At 46.1% G+C, this 22,086-nt stretch overlaps 1 protein-coding gene across 1 annotated transcript; it reads left to right on the top strand.

Annotated features, from left to right (window-relative positions):
- The first annotated feature begins 625 nt into the window (after window positions 1-625).
- Window positions 626-20,838, top strand: LOC142906401 (uncharacterized). The gene is made up of 3 exons (XM_076054080.1): window positions 626-662; window positions 9,942-10,082; window positions 17,822-20,838. The coding sequence occupies exons 1-3, from the start codon at window positions 626-628 to the stop codon at window positions 19,714-19,716; spliced, it is 2,073 nt and encodes a 690-aa protein (XP_075910195.1). The 3' UTR covers window positions 19,717-20,838.
- Window positions 20,839-22,086: the final 1,248 nt, after the last annotated feature.

The following is a 22,086-nucleotide window of genomic DNA, read 5'->3' as shown; positions in this document are numbered from 1 at the left end:
GATACGTGTTACGTGGGGAAGTGAACACCGTGGATACAGAGTCAGCCATGTTACGTGGGGAAGTGAACACCGTGGAGGCAGTCAGCCATGTTACGTGGGGAAGTGAACACCGTGGAGGCAGTCAGCCATGTTATGTGGGGAAGTCAACACCGTGGAGACAGAGTCAGCCATGTTATGTGGGGAAGTCAACAACGTGGAGGCACATTCAGCCATGTTATGTGGGGAAGTCAACAACGTGGAGGCACATTCAGCCATGTTATGTGGGGAAGTGAACACCGTGGAGGCAGTCAGCCATGTTACGTGGGGAAGTGAACACCGTGGAGGCAGTCAGCCATGTTATGTGGGGAAGTCAACACCGTGGAGACAGAGTCAGCCATGTTATGTGGGGAAGTCAACAACGTGGAGGCACATTCAGCCATGTTATGTGGGGAAGTCAACAACGTGGAGGCACATTCAGCCATGTTATGTGGGGAAGTGAACACTGTGGAGGCAGTCAGCCATGTTATGTGGGGAAGTCAACACCGTGGAGACAGAGTCAGCCATGTTACGTGGGGAAGTCAACACCGTGGAGACAGAGTCAGCCATGTTACGTGGGGAAGTCAACAACGTGGAGGCACAGTCAGCCATGTTACGTCGGGAAGTGAACAGCGTGGACACAGTCGGCGACGTTCCAAATACATAAAAACACTGGGGCGCGTAAAGGGGACAGCGCTCACAGTCCAACAAAGACAAAGATCCCCCGTGTAGCCTGTGACAGACTGTTGGGGCAAGTGTTGTTAGCGAGTGGCAGCACCGATTAAGATCGACACTGTGGCACACGACGGGGTGGTTGGCCAACACCACGCCCGGCCGCCTTTGTCTCCCCCAGTGGCGATGTTTACTACACACCGCGCACCAGGTACTCATTTGAGGCTGAGTCGACCGAGGGGGAAGGGGGACCCAGGATTCGAACTCGTGTAGTCGGGGTTCAGAGCGCAGTGCGCTAACCGCTGCGCCACCGCTCCCCCCACCACACACGCGCACAGCAACTCCAGAGAGCGACTTTTGGGTCAGAGGTAGCCGCATTGCACTGGGGCCGTCCATAAATGACGTCACGCACCTAGGGGGGGGCGGGGGGGGTCAGACATTTGTGACGATGTGTGACGATGGGGGGGGGTTGAGAAATGTGACGTCACCTCAAAATGCGCAACTTTAAATAAATATAGACGACACGTTCTACTTAATTAAATAGACTTTTTAATAAATGTTTTCTCCTACAACATCAGAGTGCAGCGCCACATTAAATACGCACTACAATGACAATAGTTTAAAGCGATTTGAAGCATGTTTTATATGTTTGGGGAGGGGCGGGGCACAGCTCTGTGACGTCATATTTGATGGAGGGGGGGGTCTGACTTTTGTGACGCCGCGTGACGATGGGGGGGGTCAAAAATCGCGTGACGTCATTTATGGACGGCCCCTTTGGCACCGTGCGTCGCTGAATCATTGCTCATCGGAGTGCCAGCTGTATGACAACGCGACGTGGCACGCAGTGCCAACTTACACCTGTCAACCCCAAACCATTGCCTCTCTTATTACAGACCAATTCAGACCTTATTGGTCACCCCGTGCCCCTTACAAATCTCAACGTTCATCCTACAAAGTCCCATCACAAGGGGAGAAACACAAAACATTGTTTTGCCCGTTATAAAACGGCTGTAGTAAGCCGTATGGACCTGAAAAATCAATTTCCCTTTACACGAATACGGAAATTAAAAGGCATTTTATTACAAAAAACAAACATCATTAAAATTCACACAAACACTATAGTATTATAGTAGTTCGAAAATTAGACTGTGGAAAATAGTCATGTGTAATGATGAAAAATACTTGAAGATAACATTTATCATTATCTTATTGCAATATATGAACGTGTAATGGCAAATTAAAACGATGCGATACAATTTGACAATCCTTTACAGCGATACACTTAATCCAATGAAGTTGAATGTAAACGCTGAAACACTAAATATTACTGAACATAGCGTGGATAGAAGAAACTGATTTAACTAAATATCCACACAATTAAAACATCAATGAAGCAGGTTGTTGGAATGGATGCTCCAGGCGCCACTCTACGCATGAGTGGTGCCAGTGGACTGAGAGGCCGTGCCAGGAGTCGCTGTCGCTGGCTGCTCAATGACCACCACCCTCTCGGCCGCTGCAGGGAGGGCGCGGCGCTGAGCCTTGAACTTCAGCTTCCCGTCTTCAGTCAAGCAGCAGCTCACGCTCTGCGGGTCCACGTCCCTGGGCAGCTGCGTCTCCCTGTGGAACTCCTGGCAGCTGTGGCTGTAGCTGCCGCTGCTGACTTCTCCGCTCTTCACCTCGCGCCGTCCGGCCACCACCAGCTTGTCTCCAGACACCTTCACGGCCAGGTCCTGTGGGGAGAAGTCCTGCACGTCCAGGGACGCGACAAACCCGCCTCCCTGCTCCTGTGGATCTTCAATCTGGAACCCACTGCTCACGGCCGGCTGCTGCAGCAGTGCGTCTCCGTGGCTGCCCGGGGCCCGCGTGTGGCTGCTGAGCTGATCGACTCCACGGAAGATTCTCTCCATCCTCTCGATCTCGCTCCTCATGTCTCGCTGCAGCTGCTGGAAGAGACTTTCACCGCGGGGGTTCCAGACCGGCCAGCCTGGCCAGACGCTCCTCTCCATCACGTGCATCGCAGGGAAGTAAACACTCAGGGCCATGCTTGTTGATGTGCTTCACAGTGAGGCTCGCTTCAGCTGTGAGCGCTGCTCCCTCCTCCGCCGATGTTCTGCCAGTGCAGCTACAGGAGCTGCTTTTATAGCCCTGGCAGTAGCTACGAGCAGATGCCAGGGGGAGCCAGAAGCGTCCAGAATGACGCAGCTGCTCCCAGGGGCTTCCTCCATCCGCACAGAATCTAGAGCGTGACTCGTGTCTCAGGGTGCAGTTTGTGAGCAGTTTACTGCCATGGAATTCACTCAGCACTCATAATGAATGTAAAACAGAGTGATGTGCTCTTCTATATTTAACTGAAATTACTACACTTTGAAGGGTGATACAAACCGAAACTTAAATTCTCGCTTACACAGCACAATGACATCATCAGCCTTATCAGGAAAGACTGAGTCACACAAAAACAACGAATGTCCCTTACATTTAACTTAATTAATAAAAAAACTATCAATTCTGTACAATGGTTATTTTTAAAATATACGTAATGTTATGGTTTGATACTTACACATTGGCAGGGTGAACTAAATGCTATTGTAGTGAACTTGTCATAAACTGCAGCCTGAGACACGAGTCACGCTCTTGATTCTGGGCGGATGATGTAAGCCCCTGGGAGCAGCTGCGTCATTCTGGACGCTTCTGGCTGCCCCTGGCATCTGCTCGTAGCTACTGCCAGGGAATATGCTATTCTGTAATTGTATTTTATTATTTCTTATTTCTACGTGACTTTACCGAAAAAACCAAAGAGCAGTTTCTTTTATCCACGCTATGTTCAGTAATATTTACGTGTTTCAGCGTTCACATTCAACTTCATTGGATTAAGTGTATCGCTGTAAAGGAGTGTCAAATTGTATCGCATCGTTTTAATTTGCCATTACACGTTCATATATTGCAATAAGATAATGATAAATGTTATCTTTAATTATTTTTCATCATTACATATGACTTTTCCACAGTCTAATTTTCGAACTACTATAATACTATACTGTTTGTGTGAATGGTAAATGATGTTTGTTTTTTGTAATAAAATACCTTTCATTTTCCTGCAAGAGTTGCAACTGTTCTTTTTTTCTACATTGTGTTTGTTTCATCGTTACTGTGGACCAGAGTTCTGGACACAGAATTCCCCAAAACTAAGACAACCGGTAACGCGGCCTCATTGCTCCCTGACCATGACAACTCCCAAGGTGCCAGGCTCACGCCGTCGGCCCTGCCGAGTCACTCCGCACTCAGAATCTGGGATTGGCTTGCAATGATCTAAGATCAATCTTACCACTTCACATTTCACTTGTATCATCCTTCAATTGGTAGTAAATTCTTCGCTAAGGAATTGGTCCTCAAATCGTGGGGACAAGCGTACCACGGAAAGATTAGTTGCCATTTAATGTTTGCGACACAGAGAATGTAAATAGTTACATGACCACCTCGCTGCTGTAGCAGTGTAAGTCATGCTGCTATTAATATATTCTATGTCTCGAGTTTCCTGGCTGGCTGCTGGCTGTGCTTCTCTCCATCCCAACAATAACTCCGTTGTTAGTGGGTGCAGGAGACAATAGGGACACCAACAAGGTGGGAATAACCAGAACAGTATTTGAAGACTGACACGGTTCATTTAAAATTGCACTTTCAATGTATGCGCCAATTAACGTCATTCTTTTTGACAAAATAACTTGTTTTATCCTAGAGAATTAGAAACTAAACCTGAAGACATTAAACTAGTACAATTAAAATGTACGATTAATTGTAAAGTTAGCAAAATAAATAAATGATCTAATTCATATACTATATTCTTGGTTCTTTCGGTAAAGTCACGTAGAAGGGAAACAATAAAATAATAAAGATAATCCCTCAGCTATTTGCACAAACCAATCCCTTAGCTATTTCAATGCTAAATTACTAGTTGCCTCTGTGGATGTGTAGGTTTTGACTTTAACATAGCCATTCCTGTGACCAGTCACAAGCTAATCCCTTAGCTATTTCAATGCTAAATTACTAGTTGCCTCTGTGGATGTGTAGGTTTTGACTTTAACATAGCCAATTCCGTGACCAGTCACAAGCTAATCCCTCAGCTATTGATATGTAAACCCCTTTGTCAAGGTGCTTCACTTATCCCAACCAGCTTAAAAGTCTCTACGAATCTTAACATCGTTAATTGAAGCTCTGTCGTCCCGACAGTTACCTTTCACCTAAAGACGGCCGCTTGCGTTGTGGCCAAAACGTCGTGAGAATTTTATCGTGTTATTTTATTATTTTATTCTCATTCTACGTGACTTTACCGAAAGAACCAAAGAAAATAAAATAATAAAGATATAAAACAATAAAATTATCCAAATCAAAATTCATATACTGTTGATTTATTCACTCCATCTCCGCAGTGGACACTGCCGGTTGTGTTCCTTCCTTAGCTCCCATTCCCACGTTAGTCTCGACCACCGGCCGTCATCACTTCAAGTTGTGTGTCCTGCCTCACCCCACCTTTCTAAACTAAAATTACGTCCTTAATTTGCATATGAAGTCCAATTGACGTGTCCGTCTTCCAGTATCAGTGTTGTTCTTAGGATGCACATCATCTCTACGCTTCCTTGTGCATTTCTAAACATTGGTTATATTTTCTGTTTGTGATGCATCTGTTTGAAAAAAACGTTCTGCTTAAGGCATATGGCTCAGTTACGTTTCATTATTAAGTTAAGATAATAATAAGCACTTTGCTCTGCCCTGATACGCCTCTCTTAATCATTTTCATCCCTCTTCCCCTTCAACAACCGCCCTACGTGCAAATGCACTTCTGTGTTTTCAAGGCTGTGTCCCTGTTCTTTTTGCGTTCAGTTTGTCATTCCCCCGCACCTCCATTAAAGCATGGTTGGCAGCGTACGGTGCGAAAGAAGTTCACCATGCAAACATACGCTGCGTTGAAAAATGATTCTACTGATAGCAGACCAAACCTGGACAGATTTCTCAATACGAGTGCAATATCGAGGGTACAGATCAATACGACCTGAACACAGATGCTATTTCTCGGACGGTTGGCAACTCTAGCCATGCCCATACAAACATACACAACATCTTGACCATGAATCGCCTATGCGGCAGATTAAATGTCAAGCATTTTACATTGAATTCCGATCTACTTTTGTTCGTTTTGATTGATTTTGGAGCAGTTTCAAGTAAGTATTTTTTATACAATTATTGTATTGTCATTTACTGTATAATTATGATAATAGACCAAGCACTGAGACATTGCCCAGGGTTGGTCTACAATCGAAAAGGTGGCAACCCCATAGCACACCCTCATGTGTTCCAGTGTTAACACATCGTATGTTTGTATCTTGAAATTCTTTCGCACCGTACGTAGCCCACCGTGCTAATCGGAGGTATGAGATAAGGACAAGGAACTAAACACAATAAGCAATTACTTAAGAAGAGTTTCAATTGAGTATGGGATGATTGCGAGTGCTGTCAATATGGCGGTGTTGACAACAAGCATCCACTTGAAACGAACGATACGTGGAGATGAGCGGGTTCACCGCGGGTCTTAAACAGCCCTTCCCCAGCCAACATGCACTGGGGGAAATTCCATCAATATTCTCATTAATAATCTGCTTTGGAAGACGAAGAAGAAAAAAGCTAATCCTGCAGGCATCGCGGATAATAAGATTAGAATATTACTTCGCCCCACATCACGGCGGATACGCACGAATGTTGAACGTCTTTGGGGCCGTCCATAAATGACGTCACGCACCTGGGGGGGGGGCGATCAGACATTTGTGACGATGTGTGACGAGGGGGGGGGGGGGTGAGAAATGTGACGTCACATCAAAATGCGCAACTTTAAATAAATATAGACGACACGTTCTACTTAATTAAATATACTTTTTAATAAATGTTTTCTCCTACAACATCAGAGTGCAGCGCCACATTAAATACGCACTACAATTACAATAGTTTAAAGCGATTTGAAGCATGTTTTATTTGGTGGGAGGGGGGCCAAAGCTTTGTGACGTCATATTTGAGGGGGGGGTCTGACTTTTTGTGACGCCGTGTGACAATGGGGGGTTGGGGTCAAAAATCGTCAGAAGTCGCGTGACGTCATTTATGGACGGCCCCTTTGGCACCGTGCGTCGCCGAATCATTGCTCATCGGAGTGTCAGCTGTATGACAACGCGACGTGGCACGCAGTGCCAACGCACACCTGTCAACCCCTAACCATTGCCTCTCTTATTACAGACCAATTCAGACCTTATTGGTCACCCCGTGCCCCTTACAAATCTCAACGTTCATCCTACAAAGTCCCATCACAAGGGGAGAAACACAAAACATTGTTTTGCCCGTTTTGAAACGGCTCTAGTAAGCCGTATGGACCTGAGAACTCAATCTCCCTGTACACCAATACGGGGTAACCCCGTACGGGTTGACACGGCATGCCAACGTGATACTGGATCGCGCCTTCGGCTCTAAGAGATTCGTTTGTGACTGAACTGGAGATTAATGAATGATAAACCAGCCAGGGCTTCCCTCGCTGTACGCGGGTTCGGTTTGTTGCGCTATTTCACGCTGTGGGGGCCGTCCATAAATGACGTCACGCGATTTTAGACGATTTTTGACCCCCCCTCCCATCGTCACGCGGCGTCACAAAGAGTCAGAGCCCCCCCTCAAATATGACGGTACAAAGCTGTGCCCCCCCCCCAAAATAAAGCATGCTTCATATCGCTTTAAACTATTGTCATCGTGGTGCTTATTTAATGTGGCGCTGCACTCTGATGTTGTAGGAGAAAATATTTATTAAAAAGTCTATTTAATTACGTAGAACGTGTTGTCTATATTTATTTAAAGTTGCGCATTTTGATGTGACGTCACATTTCTCAACCCCCCCCCCCCCTCATTTATGGACGGCCCCAGTACAATGCGGCTACCTCTGACCCAAAAGTCGCTCTCTGGAGCTGCTGTGCACGTGTGTGGTGGGGGGAGCGGTGGGCTACGTACGGTGCGAAAGAATTTCAAGATACAAACATACGATGTGTTAACACTGGAACACATGAGGGTGTGCTATGGGGTTGCAACCTTTTCGATTGTAGACCAACCCTGGGCAATGTCTCAGTGCTTGGTCTATTATCACAATTATACAGTAAATGGCAATACAATAATTCTATTAAAAATACTTACTTGAAACTGCGCCAAAATAAATCAAAACGAACAAAAGTAGAGCGAAATTCAATGTATAATGCTTGACATTTAATCTGCCGCATAGGCGATTCATGGTCAAGATGTTGTGTATGTTTGCATGGGCATGGCTAGAGTTGCCACCCGTCCATGAATTAGCATCTGTGTTCAGTTGGTATTGATCTGTACCCTCGATATTGCACTCGTATTGAGAAATCTGTCCAGGATTGGTCTGCAGTCAGTAGAATCATTTTTCAACGCAGCGTATGTTTGCATGGTGAACTTCTTTCGCACCGTACGCAGCCAACCATGCTTTACTGGAGGTGCGGGGGAATAACAAACTGAACGCAAAAAGAACAGGGACACAGCCTTGAAAACACAGAAGTGCATCTACACGTAGGGCGGTTGTTGAAGGGGAAGACGGATGAAAATGATTAAGAGAGGTGTATCAGGGCAGAACAAAGTGCTTATTGTTATCTTAACTTAATAATGAAACGTAACTGAGCCATATGCCTTAAGCAGAACGTTTTTTTCAAACAGATGCATCACAAACGGAAAGTAGAACCAATGTTTAGTAATGCACAAGGAAGCGTAGAGATGATGCACATCCTAAGAATTACACTGATACTGGAAGACGGACACGTCAATTGGACTTCATATGACTTCATATAATTAAGGACGTAATTTTAGTTTAGAAAGGTGGGGTGAGGCAGGACACACAACTTGAAGTGATGACGGCCGGTGGTCGAGACTAACGTGGGAATGGGAGCTAAGGAAGGAACACAACCGGCAGTGTCCACTGCGGAGATGGAGTGAATAAATCAACAGTATATGAATTTTGATTTGGGGAATTTTATTGTTTTATATCTTTATTATTTTATTTTCTTTGGTTCTTTCGGTAAAGTCACGTAGAATGAGAATAAAATAATAAAAAAACAATAAAATTCTCACGACGTTTTGGCCACAACGCAAGCGGCCGTCTTTAGGTGAAAGGTACAGTACTGTCGGGACGACAGAGCTTCAATTAACGATGTTAAGATTCATAGCGACTTTTAAGCCGGTTGGGAGAAGTAAGGCACCTTGACAAAGGAGTTTACATATCAATAGCTGAGGGATTAGCTTGTGACTGGTCACGGAATTGGTTATGTTAAAGTCAAAACCGACACATCCACAGAGGCAACTAGTAATTTAGCATTGAAATAGCTAAGGGATTAGCTTGTGACTGGTCACAGGAATGGCTATGTTAAAGTCAAAACCTACACATCCACAGAGGCAACTAGTAATTTAGCATTGAAATAGCTAAGGGATTAGCTTGTGCAAATAGCTGAGGGATTAGCTTGTGACTGGTCACGGAAATGGCTATGTTAAAGTAAAAACCTACACATCCACGGAGGCAACTAGTAATTTAGCATTGAAATAGCTAAGGGATTAGCTTGTGACTGGTCACAGAAATATATGTTAAAGTAAGGCCTACACATCCACAGAGCTTCAATGAACGCTGTTAAGATTCGTAGCGACTTTTAAGCTGGTTGGGAGAAGTGAGGAGTGAGGCTCCCTCCTCTGCCGATGTTCTGTCTCAGATGTGAATAATTAGTATTGTATTACAATTCTATAAACAATACAGTGTTGTAGTGCATCACGTGTTGATGTTCCATTGCACAGCCACGTTCCAAACGCTATAATGACGTAAGAGCCGTGGAAACTTCTGACGTCACGGTGACGTCATGGCCCGGTGACGTCACGGCAGAGGTCAGAGTGGAGTCGGCTCCTGGAGAGGAAACCACCTCGCCCCACGCTGCTCCTCCACTTCGAGTTCTTCAGAGACCTTCGCCACCACCACCACCATGGCGATCTTCACGGCTGTCCTCACTGTGGTTCTGCTGCTCACGCAGCCGATGGTGGAGCTCCTCGGAGGATCTCGGCGTGGGGGTTCGGTCATCAACGGCTCCAACACCACCACCACGATCAACTACTCGGGACTCATGAAGAACGTCTCTGCATCAGCAGGGGTCGCCACCTGGGGACCGATGTTCAGTAGCCACAGTGAGGACATTGTGGACAGCGTGCTCCCTGCTCTGCTCCACGCTGTAGGTCAGCTGTACAGCGGCTGCAAGGAGGCCATCAGCTCCACCATGCTGCTGAACACCCTGCACATCGCCGTGCATCTCTGGCGTTTCATACGTCGCCAAGTGAGTGAGCAACATCCATCATCATCACCACCATCAGCCATGGTCAATCCACTAGTGGGTAGAGACCTCCACGAGCCGTCGCCACCTCCCACGATGCCGCTGTGCAGTAATCCACCCAGCACCTGCACGTGGAGCGATTTCATTGCTTCATCTCCCCACTGGGCACCCTCTCGGATGACCCCCTCGCAGCCCGTCGGCATCACTCACCCCCTTCACACCTCCACCGATCCCCCTCAACTCCACTCACGGTGTCTTCAACAGCCTGGTTGGGCACTGGAACAGTATCCCGGACAGTGCCGGATTAAGCTCGTGCGGGTCCTGTAGCTTATATTATAAAGGTGCCCAGAATAAATAAAAAACACAATTATAAAGCACGAAGTTTTTAACTTGCATAGTAAAGTAATTGTAATTTTACTATAGTAATAGAGCAAGTACAGAATCACTGAACGGGGATTTATAGGGTGAGATCATTTAGCGCGGGGCGCTTGAAAGTGCGGGGCCCACAGCTAATGATTATTTTGTTCCGAGGATAATCCGGCACTGATCACGGATTGAGTATGAGGAGCAGTGATGAGATTTAAAGTATTTTTTAACATGTTATTAAAATGTTATGTTTAATAGAAAATATAATGTTGTTTGTCTCTTAGCTGTGATTCGTAAAAACACTGTTGTTACTCAATGGTCTTTCGGTAAAGTCACGTAGAAAAAATAAACAAAATAATAGAATACGACGTTTCGATTGCAACTCAAGCAGTCGTCATCAGGTGAAACTAAATTTGAGAGAGAGAGACCAAACACAGACAGGGAGACACAAAGATCCCCCGTATAGCCTGAACAGACTGTAGGGGCAAGTGCTGTTAGCGAGCACCTGCGAAGGCCGGAACAGTACACGAGGGGGTGGGTGGCCAGCACCACGCCCGACCGCCTTTGTCTCCCTAGTGGCGATGTTTACACACCGCACCAGGTACTCATTTGAGGCTGAGTCGACCTAGGGGAGGCCCGGGACCGGTTCAGATAATCGTCACTGGTGTTGGCCGTGAGCGGGAATCGAACCCGGGTCGCCAGGTTTATAGCGCAGCGTAGCGCTAACAGCTGCACCACCGCTCCCCACACACAGGGAGACACACAAGCAGAGAAGGACGGTGATCAACCAGGCAAAGTATTATTTGTTGTGTTGGCCGACTCAATGAGTTGCATTACATTTCTAAGTTTGCTGAGTTTGATCCTCTTTCTATCAGCTTGTACCCTCTGTAAATTTCACCCCCACTATCTCGCCCGTTACGGCAGCCCCTCCGCTCCCACTCCCCCTCGGAGTAGCCGAGGGATTAGCCGGGGTATGCTTGCTCTGCGATCTTACATTTACTTGCAAATCCCACCACAAACGTATATAGTGTAACCTTTGGTTGCAGTAGCTCTCTCGCTACATTTCTTCCTGTCTCAGCAGTCAGCCTGCTGTATTATTTCACCTGAAGACGATTGCTTGTGTTGTGACCACGTGTATACTGTTTACTACAGTACTATGGTGTTGTGACCACGTGTATACTGTTTAATATAGTACTATAGTGTTGTGACCACGTATATACTGTTTACTATAGTACTATAGTGTTTTGACCACGTGTATACTGTTTACTATAGTACTATAGTGTTGGGACCACGTGTATACTGTTTACTACAGTACTATAGTGTTGTGACCACGTGTATACTGTTTACTATAGTACTATAGTGTTGGGACCACGTGTATACTGTTTACTACAGTACTATAGTGTTGTGACCACGTGTATACTGTTTACTATAGTACTATAGTGTTGGGACCACGTATATACTGTTTACTACAGTACTATAGTGTTGTGACCACGTGTATACTGTTTACTATAGTACTATAGTGTTGTGAACATGTGTATACTGTTTACTATAGTACTATAGTGTTGTGACCACGTCTATACTGTTTACTACAGTACTATAGTGTTGTGACCACGTGCATACTGTTTACTATAGTACTGTAGTGGTGTGACCACGTGTATACTGTATACTACAGTACTATAGTGTTGTGACCACGTGTATACTGTTTACTATAGTACTATAGTGTTGGGACCACGTGTATACTGTTTACTACAGTACTATAGTGTTGTGACCACGTGTATACTGTTTCCTATAGTACTATAGTGTTGTGACCATGTGTATACTGTTTACTATAGTACTATAGTGTTGTGACCACGTCTATACTGTTTACTACAGTACTATAGTGTTGTGACCACGTGCATACTGTTTACTATAGTACTGTAGTGTTGTGACCACGTGTATACTGTATACTACAGTACTATAGTGTTGTGACCACGTGTATACTGTTTACTATAGTGTTGGGACCACGTGTATACTGTTTACTACAGTACTATAGTGTTGTGACCACGTGTATACTGTTTCCTATAGTACTATAGTGTTGTGACCATGTGTATACTGTTTACTATAGTACTATAGTGTTGTGACCACGTCTATACTGTTTACTACAGTACTATAGTGTTGTGACCACGTGCATACTGTTTACTATAGTACTGTAGTGGTGTGACCACGTGTATACTGTATACTACAGTACTATAGTGTTGTGACCACGTGTATACTGTTTACTATAGTACTATAGTGTTGGGACCACGTGTATACTGTTTACTACAGTACTATAGTGTTGTGACCACGTGTATACTGTTTACTATAGTACTATAGTGTTGTGACCATGTGTATACTGTTTACTATAGTACTATAGTGTTGTGACCACGTCTATACTGTTTACTACAGTACTATAGTGTTGTGACCACGTGCATACTGTTTACTATAGTACTGTAGTGTTGTGACCACGTGTATACTGTATACTACAGTACTATAGTGTTGTGACCACGTGTATACTGTTTACTATAGTGTTGGGACCACGTGTATACTGTTTACTACAGTACTATAGTGTTGTGACCACGTGTATACTGTTTCCTATAGTACTATAGTGTTGTGACCATGTGTATACTGTTTACTATAGTACTATAGTGTTGTGACCACGTCTATACTGTTTACTACAGTACTATAGTGTTGTGACCACGTGCATACTGTTTACTATAGTACTGTAGTGTTGTGACCACGTGTATACTGTATACTACAGTACTATAGTGTTGTGACCACGTGTATACTGTTTACTATAGTACTATAGTGTTGGGACCACGTCTATACTGTTTACTACAGTACTATAGTGTTGTGACCACGTGTATACTGTTTACTATAGTACTATAGTGTTGTGACCACGTCTATACTGTTTACTACAGTACTATAGTGTTGTGACCACGTGCATACTGTTTACTATAGTACTGTAGTGTTGTGACCACGTGTATACTGTTTACTACAGTACTATAGTGTTGTGACCACGTGTATACTGTTTCCTATAGTACTATAGTGTTGTGACCATGTGTATACTGTTTACTATGGTACTATAGTGTTGTGACCACGTGTATACTGTTTACTACAGTACTATAGTGTTGTGACCACGTGTATACTGTTTACTATAGTACTATAGTGTTGTGACCACGTGTATACTGTTTACTATAGTACTATAGTGTTGGGACCACGTGTATACTGTTTACTACAGTACTATAGTGTTGTGACCACGTGTATACTGTTTCCTATAGTACTATAGTGTTGTGACCATGTGTATACTGTTTACTATGGTACTATAGTGTTGTGACCACGTGTATACTGTTTACTACAGTACTATAGTGTTGTGACCAAGTGTATACTGTTTACTATAGTACTGTAGAGTTGTGACCACGTGTATACTGTTTACTATAGTACTATAGTGTTGGGACCACGTGTATACTGTTTACTACAGTACTATAGTGTTGTGACCACGTGTATGCTGTTTACTATAGTACTATAGTGTTGGGACCACGTGTATACTGTTTACTACAGTACTATAGTGTTGTGACCACGTGTATACTGTTTGCTATAGTACTATAGTTTTGTGACCACGTCTATACTGTTTACTATAGTACTATAGTGTTGTGACCACGTGTATACTGTTTACTATAGTACTTTAATGTTGTGACCACGTGTATACTGTTTACTACAGTTCTATAGTGGTGTGACCACGTGTGTACTGTTTACTATAGTACTATAGTGTTGTGACCACGTGTACACTGTTTGCTACAGTACTATAGTGTTGTGACCACGTGTGTAATGTTTACTACAGTCCTATAGTGTTGTGATCACGTGTGTAATGTTTACTACAGTACTATAGTGTTGTGACCACGTGTATACTGTTTACTACAGTACTATAGTGTTGTGACCACGTGTATACTGTTTACTATAGTACTATAGTGTGACCACGTGTATACTGTTTACTACAGTACTATAGTGTTGTGACCACGTGTATACGGTTTACTACAGTACTATAGTGTTGTGACCACGTGTATACTGTTTACTACAGTACTATAGTGTTGTGACCACGTGTATACTGTTTACTATAGTACTATAGTGTTGTGACCACGTGTTTACTGTTTACTATAGTACTATAGTGTTGTGACCACGTGTATATTGTTTACTACAGTACTATAGTGTTGTGACCACGTGTATACTGTTTACTATAGTACTATAGTGTTGTGACCACGTGTTTACTGTTTACTATAGTACTATAGTGTTGTGACCACGTGTACACTGTTTACTACAGTACTATAGTGTTGTGACCACGTGTGTAATGTTTACTACATTACTATAGTGTTGGGACCACGTGTATACTGTTTACGACAGTACTAGAGTGTTGTGACCACGTGTATACTGTTTCCTATAGTACTATAGTGTTGTGACCATGTGTATACTGTTTACTATAGTACTATAGTGTTGTGACCACGTGTATACTGTTTACTACAGTACTATAGTGTTGTGACCACGTGTATACTGTTTACTATAGTACTATAGTGTTGTGACCATGTGTATACTGTTTACTATAGTACTATAGTGTTGTGACCACGTCTATACTGTTTACTACAGTACTATAGTGTTGTGACCACGTGCATACTGTTTACTATAGTACTGTAGTGTTGTGACCACGTGTATACTGTATACTACAGTACTATAGTGTTGTGACCACGTGTATACTGTTTACTATAGTACTATAGTGTTGGGACCACGTGTATACTGTTTACTACAGTACTATAGTGTTGTGACCACGTGTATACTGTTTACTATAGTACTATAGTGTTGTGACCATGTGTATACTGTTTACTATAGTACTATAGTGTTGTGACCACGTCTATACTGTTTACTACAGTACTATAGTGTTGTGACCACGTGCATACTGTTTACTATAGTACTGTAGTGTTGTGACCACGTGTATACTGTATACTACAGTACTATAGTGTTGTGACCACGTGTATACTGTTTACTATAGTACTATAGTGTTGGGACCACGTGTATACTGTTTACTACAGTACTATAGTGTTGTGACCACGTGTATACTGTTTCCTATAGTACTATAGTGTTGTGACCATGTGTATACTGTTTACTATAGTACTATAGTGTTGTGACCACGTCTATACTGCTTACTACAGTACTATAGTGTTGTGACCACGTGCATACTGTTTACTATAGTACTGTAGTGTTGTGACCACGTGTATACTGTATACTACAGTACTATAGTCTTGTGACCACGTGTATACTGTTTACTATAGTACTATAGTGTTGGGACCACGTGTATACTGTTTACTACAGTACTATAGTGTTGTGACCACGTGTATACTGTTTACTATAGTACTATAGTGTTGTGACCACGTGTATACTGTTTACTATAGTACTATATTGTTGTGACCACGTGTATACTGTTTACTATAGTACTATAGTGTTGGGACCACGTGTATACTGTTTACTACAGTACTATAGTGTTGTGACCACGTGTATACTGTTTCCTATAGTACTATAGTGTTGTGACCATGTGTATACTGTTTACTATGGTACTATAGTGTTGTGACCACGTGTATACTGTTTACTACAGTACTATAGTGTTGTGACCAAGTGTATACTGTTTACTATAGTACTGTAGTGTTGTTACCACGTGTATACTGTTTACTATAGTACTATAGTGTTGGGACCACGTGTATACTGTTTACTATAGTACTATAGTGTTGGGACCACGTATATACTGTTTACTACAGTACTATAGTGTTGTGACCACGTGTATACTGTTTACTATAGTACTATAGTGTTGTGACCACGTCTATACTGTTTACTATAGTACTATAGTGTTGTGACCACGTGTATACTGTTTACTATAGTACTATAATGTTGTGACCACGTGTATACTGTTTACTACAGTACTATAGTGGTGTGACCACGTGTGTACTGTTTACTATAGTACTATAGTGTTGTGACCACGTGTACACTGTTTGCTACAGTACTATAGTGTTGTGACCACGTGTGTAATGTTTACTACAGTACTATAGTGTTGTGATCACGTGTGTAATGTTTACTACAGTACTATAGTGTTGTGACCACGTGTATACTGTTTACTACAGTACTATAGTGTTGTGACCACGTGTGTACTGTTTACTATAGTACTATAGTGTGACCACGTGTATACTGTTTACTACAGTACTATAGTGTTGTGACCACGTGTATACTCTTTACTACAGTACTATAGTGTTGTGACCAAGTGTGTACTGTTTACTACAATACTATAGTGTTGTGACCACGTGTATACTGTTTACTATAGTACTGTAGTGTTGTGACCACGTGTATACTGTATTTGCTATAGTACTATAGTGTTGTGACCACGTGTATACTGTTTACTACAGTACTATAGTGTTGTGACCACGTGTGTACTGTTTACTACAGTACTATAGTGTTGTGACCACGTGTATACTGTTTACTATAGTACTATAGTGTTGTGACCACGTGTATACTGCGGGATTGTGGGTAATCGTCTCCCATGCTCGGTCTCAGTCGGTGTGCCTCACTCGTATAGTCAACATCTGTGCGAACCTATCTTGTTTACTATAGTACTATAGTGTTGTGACCACGTGTATACTGTTTACTACAGTACTATAGTGTTGTGACTACGTGTATACTGTTTACTACAGTACTGTAGTGTTGTGAATACGTGTGCGTGCGTAAAGCATTTTTTTATTTTGTGTCCATGTGTAGTGACTGTTCTTTAGTAACTGTACTGCAAGTGAAAGTCGTCCTACACAATAACCATCCTCTATCTCGTCTCCCTCACACCAGCCACGATTAAATGTAATTAATAAATTTGATTACTTTATATTAAATAATAAAAATATAAAAAGGTATTTTGTATTAATATTTTTTATATGAATACGGTATTTTTGGTTTGTGGAACGAATCATCTGAGTTTCCATTATTTCTTATGGGGGAAATTCGCTTTGATATACGAGTGCTTTGGATTAAGAGCACGTTTCCAGAAGGAATTATCCAAGGTTTCACTTTATTAGTTATTTTTCTATCTACGTGATTTTACCGAAAGAAACCAAAGAGTATGCTGTTGTTAGTTTAAATGTTTGGTAAGTAAGACTTAGTCTGTGCTGCTCTCCAGTTGCCTGGATGAAAAGTGGCCCAAGTTTTTCCCAATCCTGGCCTCCTGGCTCAAAAACGTAAAAAACAAACTCGCAAGTCTGTCCCCAGGGTCACAACGCACTCACAGACACGGAGCAGGGAGATTCAGCTAATGACGCCGTTGATGTTTTTCGTAACTTTTGCAGAGAGCGATGAGAATGAGGACCGGAAGGAGGAAGATTTCCCGGGCGCTGCAGAGAAAGAAAGGTGGAGGTCTCGGCCGAGCACCGAGTCCCTGGGCTCGTATGGCCGCGGCGCGGAGACGAAAGCGGCGGGCGCAGGGGAGGGGAAACAGCCCCGGCACCAAGCAGAGCTGTGCTCCTCACCTGAAGAATCCAGCTCCACTCAGGCCATCGCTCCCACTGGGGCCATCGCCTCCACCTCCACTCGGGCCATTGCCTCCATCTCTACTCGGGCCATCGCCTCCACCGCTGCCATCGCCTCCCCCGCTGCCATCGCCTCCACCTCCACTCAGGCCATCGCCTCCATCTCTACTCAGGCCATCGCCTCCCCCACTGATATCAACTCCACCTCCAATGCTTCCATCGCCTCCACCTCCACTCGGGCCATCGCCTCCACCTCCACTCGGGCCATCGCCTCCACCTCCACTCGGGCCATCGCCTCCACCTCTATTCAGGCCATCGCCTCCACCTCTACTCAGGCCATCGCCTCCACCTCCACTCAGGCCATCGTCTCCATCTCTACTCAGGCCATCGCCTCCCCCACTGATATCAACTCCACCTCCACTGCTTCCATCGCCTCCACCTCCACTCAGGCCATCGCCTCCACCTCCACTCGGGCCATCTTCTCCACCTCCACTCGGGCCATCGCCTCCACCTCTACTCAGGCCATCGCCTCCACCTCCACTCAGGCCATCGCCTCCACCTCTACTCAGGCCATCGCCTCCACCTCCACTCAGGCAATCGCCTCTACCTCCACTCGGGCCATCGCCTCCACCTCTACTCAGGCCATCTTCTCCACCTCCACTCGGGCCATCGCCTCCACCTCTACTCAGGCCATCGCCTCCACCTCCACTCAGGCCATCGCCTCCACCTCTACTCAGGCCATCGCCTCCACCTCCACTCAGGCCATCGCCTCCACCTCTACTCAGGCCATCGCCTCCACCTCCACTCAGGCAATCGCCTCTACCTCCACTCGGGCCATCGCCTCCACCTCTACTCAGGCCATCGCCTCCACCTCTACTCAGGCCATTGCCTCTACCTTTACTCAGGCCATCGCCTCCACCTCTACTCAGGCCATCGCCTCCACCTCTACTCAGGCCATCGCCTCCATCTCTACTCAGGCCATCGCCTCCACCTCTACTCATGCCATCGTCTCCACCTCAACTCAGGCCATCGCCTCCACCTCTACTCAGGCCATCGCCTCCACCTCCACTCAGGACATCGTCTCCATCTCTACTCAGGCCATCGCCTCCCCCACTGATATCAACTCCACCTCCACTGCTTCCATCGCCTCCACCTCCACTCAGGCCATCGCCTCCACCTCCACTCGGGCCATCTTCTCCACCTCCACTCGGGCCATCGCCTCCACCTCTACTCAGGCCATCGCCTCCACCTCCACTCAGGCCATCGCCTCCACCTCTACTCAGGCCATCGCCTCCATCTCCACTCAGGCAATCGCCTCCACCTCCACTCGGGCCATCGCCTCCACCTCTACTCGGGCCATCGCCTCCACCTCTACTCAGGCCATCGTCTCCACCTCAACTCAGGCCATCGCCTCCACCTCTACTCAGGCCATCGCCTCTACCTCTACTCAGGCCATCGCCTCCATCTCTACTCAGGACATCGCCCCCACTGCTGCCATCGCCTACACCTCCAATCGGGCCATCGGCTCCACTGCTGCCATCGCCTCCATCTCTACTCAGGCCATTGCCTCCACCACTGATATCAACTCTACCCCCACTGCTGACATCGACTCCACCTTCACTCCTGCCATTGCCTCAACCTTCACTTCTGCCATCGCCTCCACTGCCACTATCGCCACCACCGCCACTCGCACCATCACCTCCACCCATGAGTAATCAAGCTAACCCCCAGGATTGGGAGCTCCCTGCTTTCCACCTGCCTCCACCTCCACCAGAGCCCTGGGCTCCTCCACCCCACCGTGATACCAGACCGGGCCCGGCACACGAGTCTTTTGCTCCCTGTTCTTCACGGCAGCGTTACCGCAAGTCCCGCAACAGCCGCCTTCCTCCCCGCCTCCGCAAACCTCCTCTCGAATCCTCAACTCCACTGCTGCCATCGCCTCCATCTCTACTCAGGCCATTGTCTCCACCACTGATATCAACTCTACCCCCACTGCTGACATCGACTCCACCTTCACTCCTGCCATTGCCTCAACCTCCACTTCTGCCATCGCTTCCACTGCCACTATCGCCACCACCGCCACTCGCACCATCACCTCCACCCATGAGTAATCAAGCTAACCCCCAGGATTGGGAGCTCCCTGCTTTCCACCTGCCTCCACCTCCACCAGAGCCCTGGGTTCCTCCACGCCACCGTGATACCAGACCGGGCCCGACACACGAGTCTTTTGCTCCCTATTCTTCACGGCAGCGTTACCGCAAGTCCCGCAACAGCCGCCTTCCTCCCCGCCTCCGCAAACCTCCTCTCGAATCCTCAACTCCATCCGCATTGATTCGTCCCATCCACCCGGACCGAGAGCACCTTCCCCCCGGACTCGCTCCACCTGCAGGGCAGCGGATCCCCCCCCAGCCCAGGTGCAACGGCCGGGGTCCCGCGTACGGAGTCCCAGGTGCCCCTTCTGCCTGGCACCACTCCCACGAGTCGCGCTTCACGCGGCGTCCCGCCCTCCTCCCCACACCTCCACCGGATCAGTGGATTCCTCCCCACCTTCGTCCCAGCCGAGCGGCTCCTGCTCCACACTGGGCCACCCGTCCCACTTTTGTTCCGTGCCGCTCCACAGATTTCCACGACAGACATCATCATCCGCCCCTTGTCCAACCCACACCACTGCATCACCATAGCCCGGCGACATTCACGGACTGCTCACACACGTGACTCCTGCTGGTCGGGTGACCGTGATGAACTATATGTGTCGCGTTGATGGCCATGTGATGGACATTGCTTTGAGTGGCAGAGCAGGTGGTTGTCATGATTAATACATTTGTGTTGTTATTGGACACTGCAGTGTGCGTGTGAGTTGCTGTGCGGTGCAACAGAGCACGTATTTGGTGTCGATCTTCGCGTGTGTGTGATTGTGTGGAGCGGTAGTGTCATGGTTAACGCTACACCGCGCTTCGAAACCCAGGTTTGACCAGAGTTAGCTTTCCGCACATGGCCACAGCCGGTGCAAGCAGTTGCGCAACTCGGTTGCACACAACTGAAGTCACTCTACACGTGGAAGTCTCTGCAACCAATTTGCTTGGCGATTGGTGGCCAGAACCACGAGCGATCCACACAGCACAGGGTGCTGGTCAGTCTGACCAACCACCCATTTCACCTGACTTTCCACAAAATCACCATTAATGTTCCTTTCCCGGGCAGTGACACCAACTCTGCCAAAGTGTGTTAGGAACTAATGCTGTGTATGTTCAGCAGAAACTCTGCACGATTCTGCTGATAAGACACTTAATTTCGAAACCATTTGAGAATGTCGTATTTATAATAAACGTGCACCATTTTTTAGCTGCTTGCCGCCCCTGTACATAGTACCTCTGTATTGATTACAAGTCCTGTGTGCTCACCATTGTACCATGGCATGTGCCTAGGTGGCACTACCGGATGGCTCCCATCCATAGCTGCCAGGCCATCGGCCAGCGCGATAAATATTCGACGCCAACCAACAAATATTTATTCCCACGAGGGGTGACGGGAACCGAACCAGGGATGTCCAGAGCAATCAACTCGTTAATGCGGGAGACCTTAATAGTTCCCGGCGCGTGACACAGTAACGCTGTTCGGCTGGCGACAGCACTCTGCTGCCGTATGCAACAACACACTCCACCCCGTTGACAACCTGGGACAGAATCGCGCCAATGCTGGTGTTGGTTGCGTCAGTATCAAGGACGCACGGCATGGCAAAGTCAGAGTAGCGGAGGGGAATTGCGAAGCGCAACAAATGCGGCTTCCTCCTCCCCCCAATGAAACCTCTGACCCATAACCGTCAAGGCGTGGAGAGGTTTTGCGAAGGTAGCGAACCCAGTGACAAACCGGCGATAATAAGACGCAAAACCAATAAAACTCTGCACCTGCATCATCAACGTGGGGGTCGGCCACGTCCGAACACACGTGGTTTTGTCGGGATCTATCGCAATGCCCGATTTACTGACAATATGACCGAGATACCGCACGGATTTCTAAAGGGGGTAACACTTCTGCGGCTTGAATTTGAGATGGGCCGCTCGCATTTTAAGAAAGACAGCGCGTAA

This window comes from Petromyzon marinus, chromosome 4 (genome assembly GCF_048934315.1).
Source record: "Petromyzon marinus isolate PM22_M1 ecotype Great Lakes invasive population chromosome 4, UKy_Petmar_22M1.pri1.0, whole genome shotgun sequence".
Classification (NCBI taxonomy): domain Eukaryota; kingdom Metazoa; phylum Chordata; class Hyperoartia; order Petromyzontiformes; family Petromyzontidae; genus Petromyzon; species Petromyzon marinus.
This window is presented reverse-complemented; position numbering and strand designations above follow the sequence as displayed.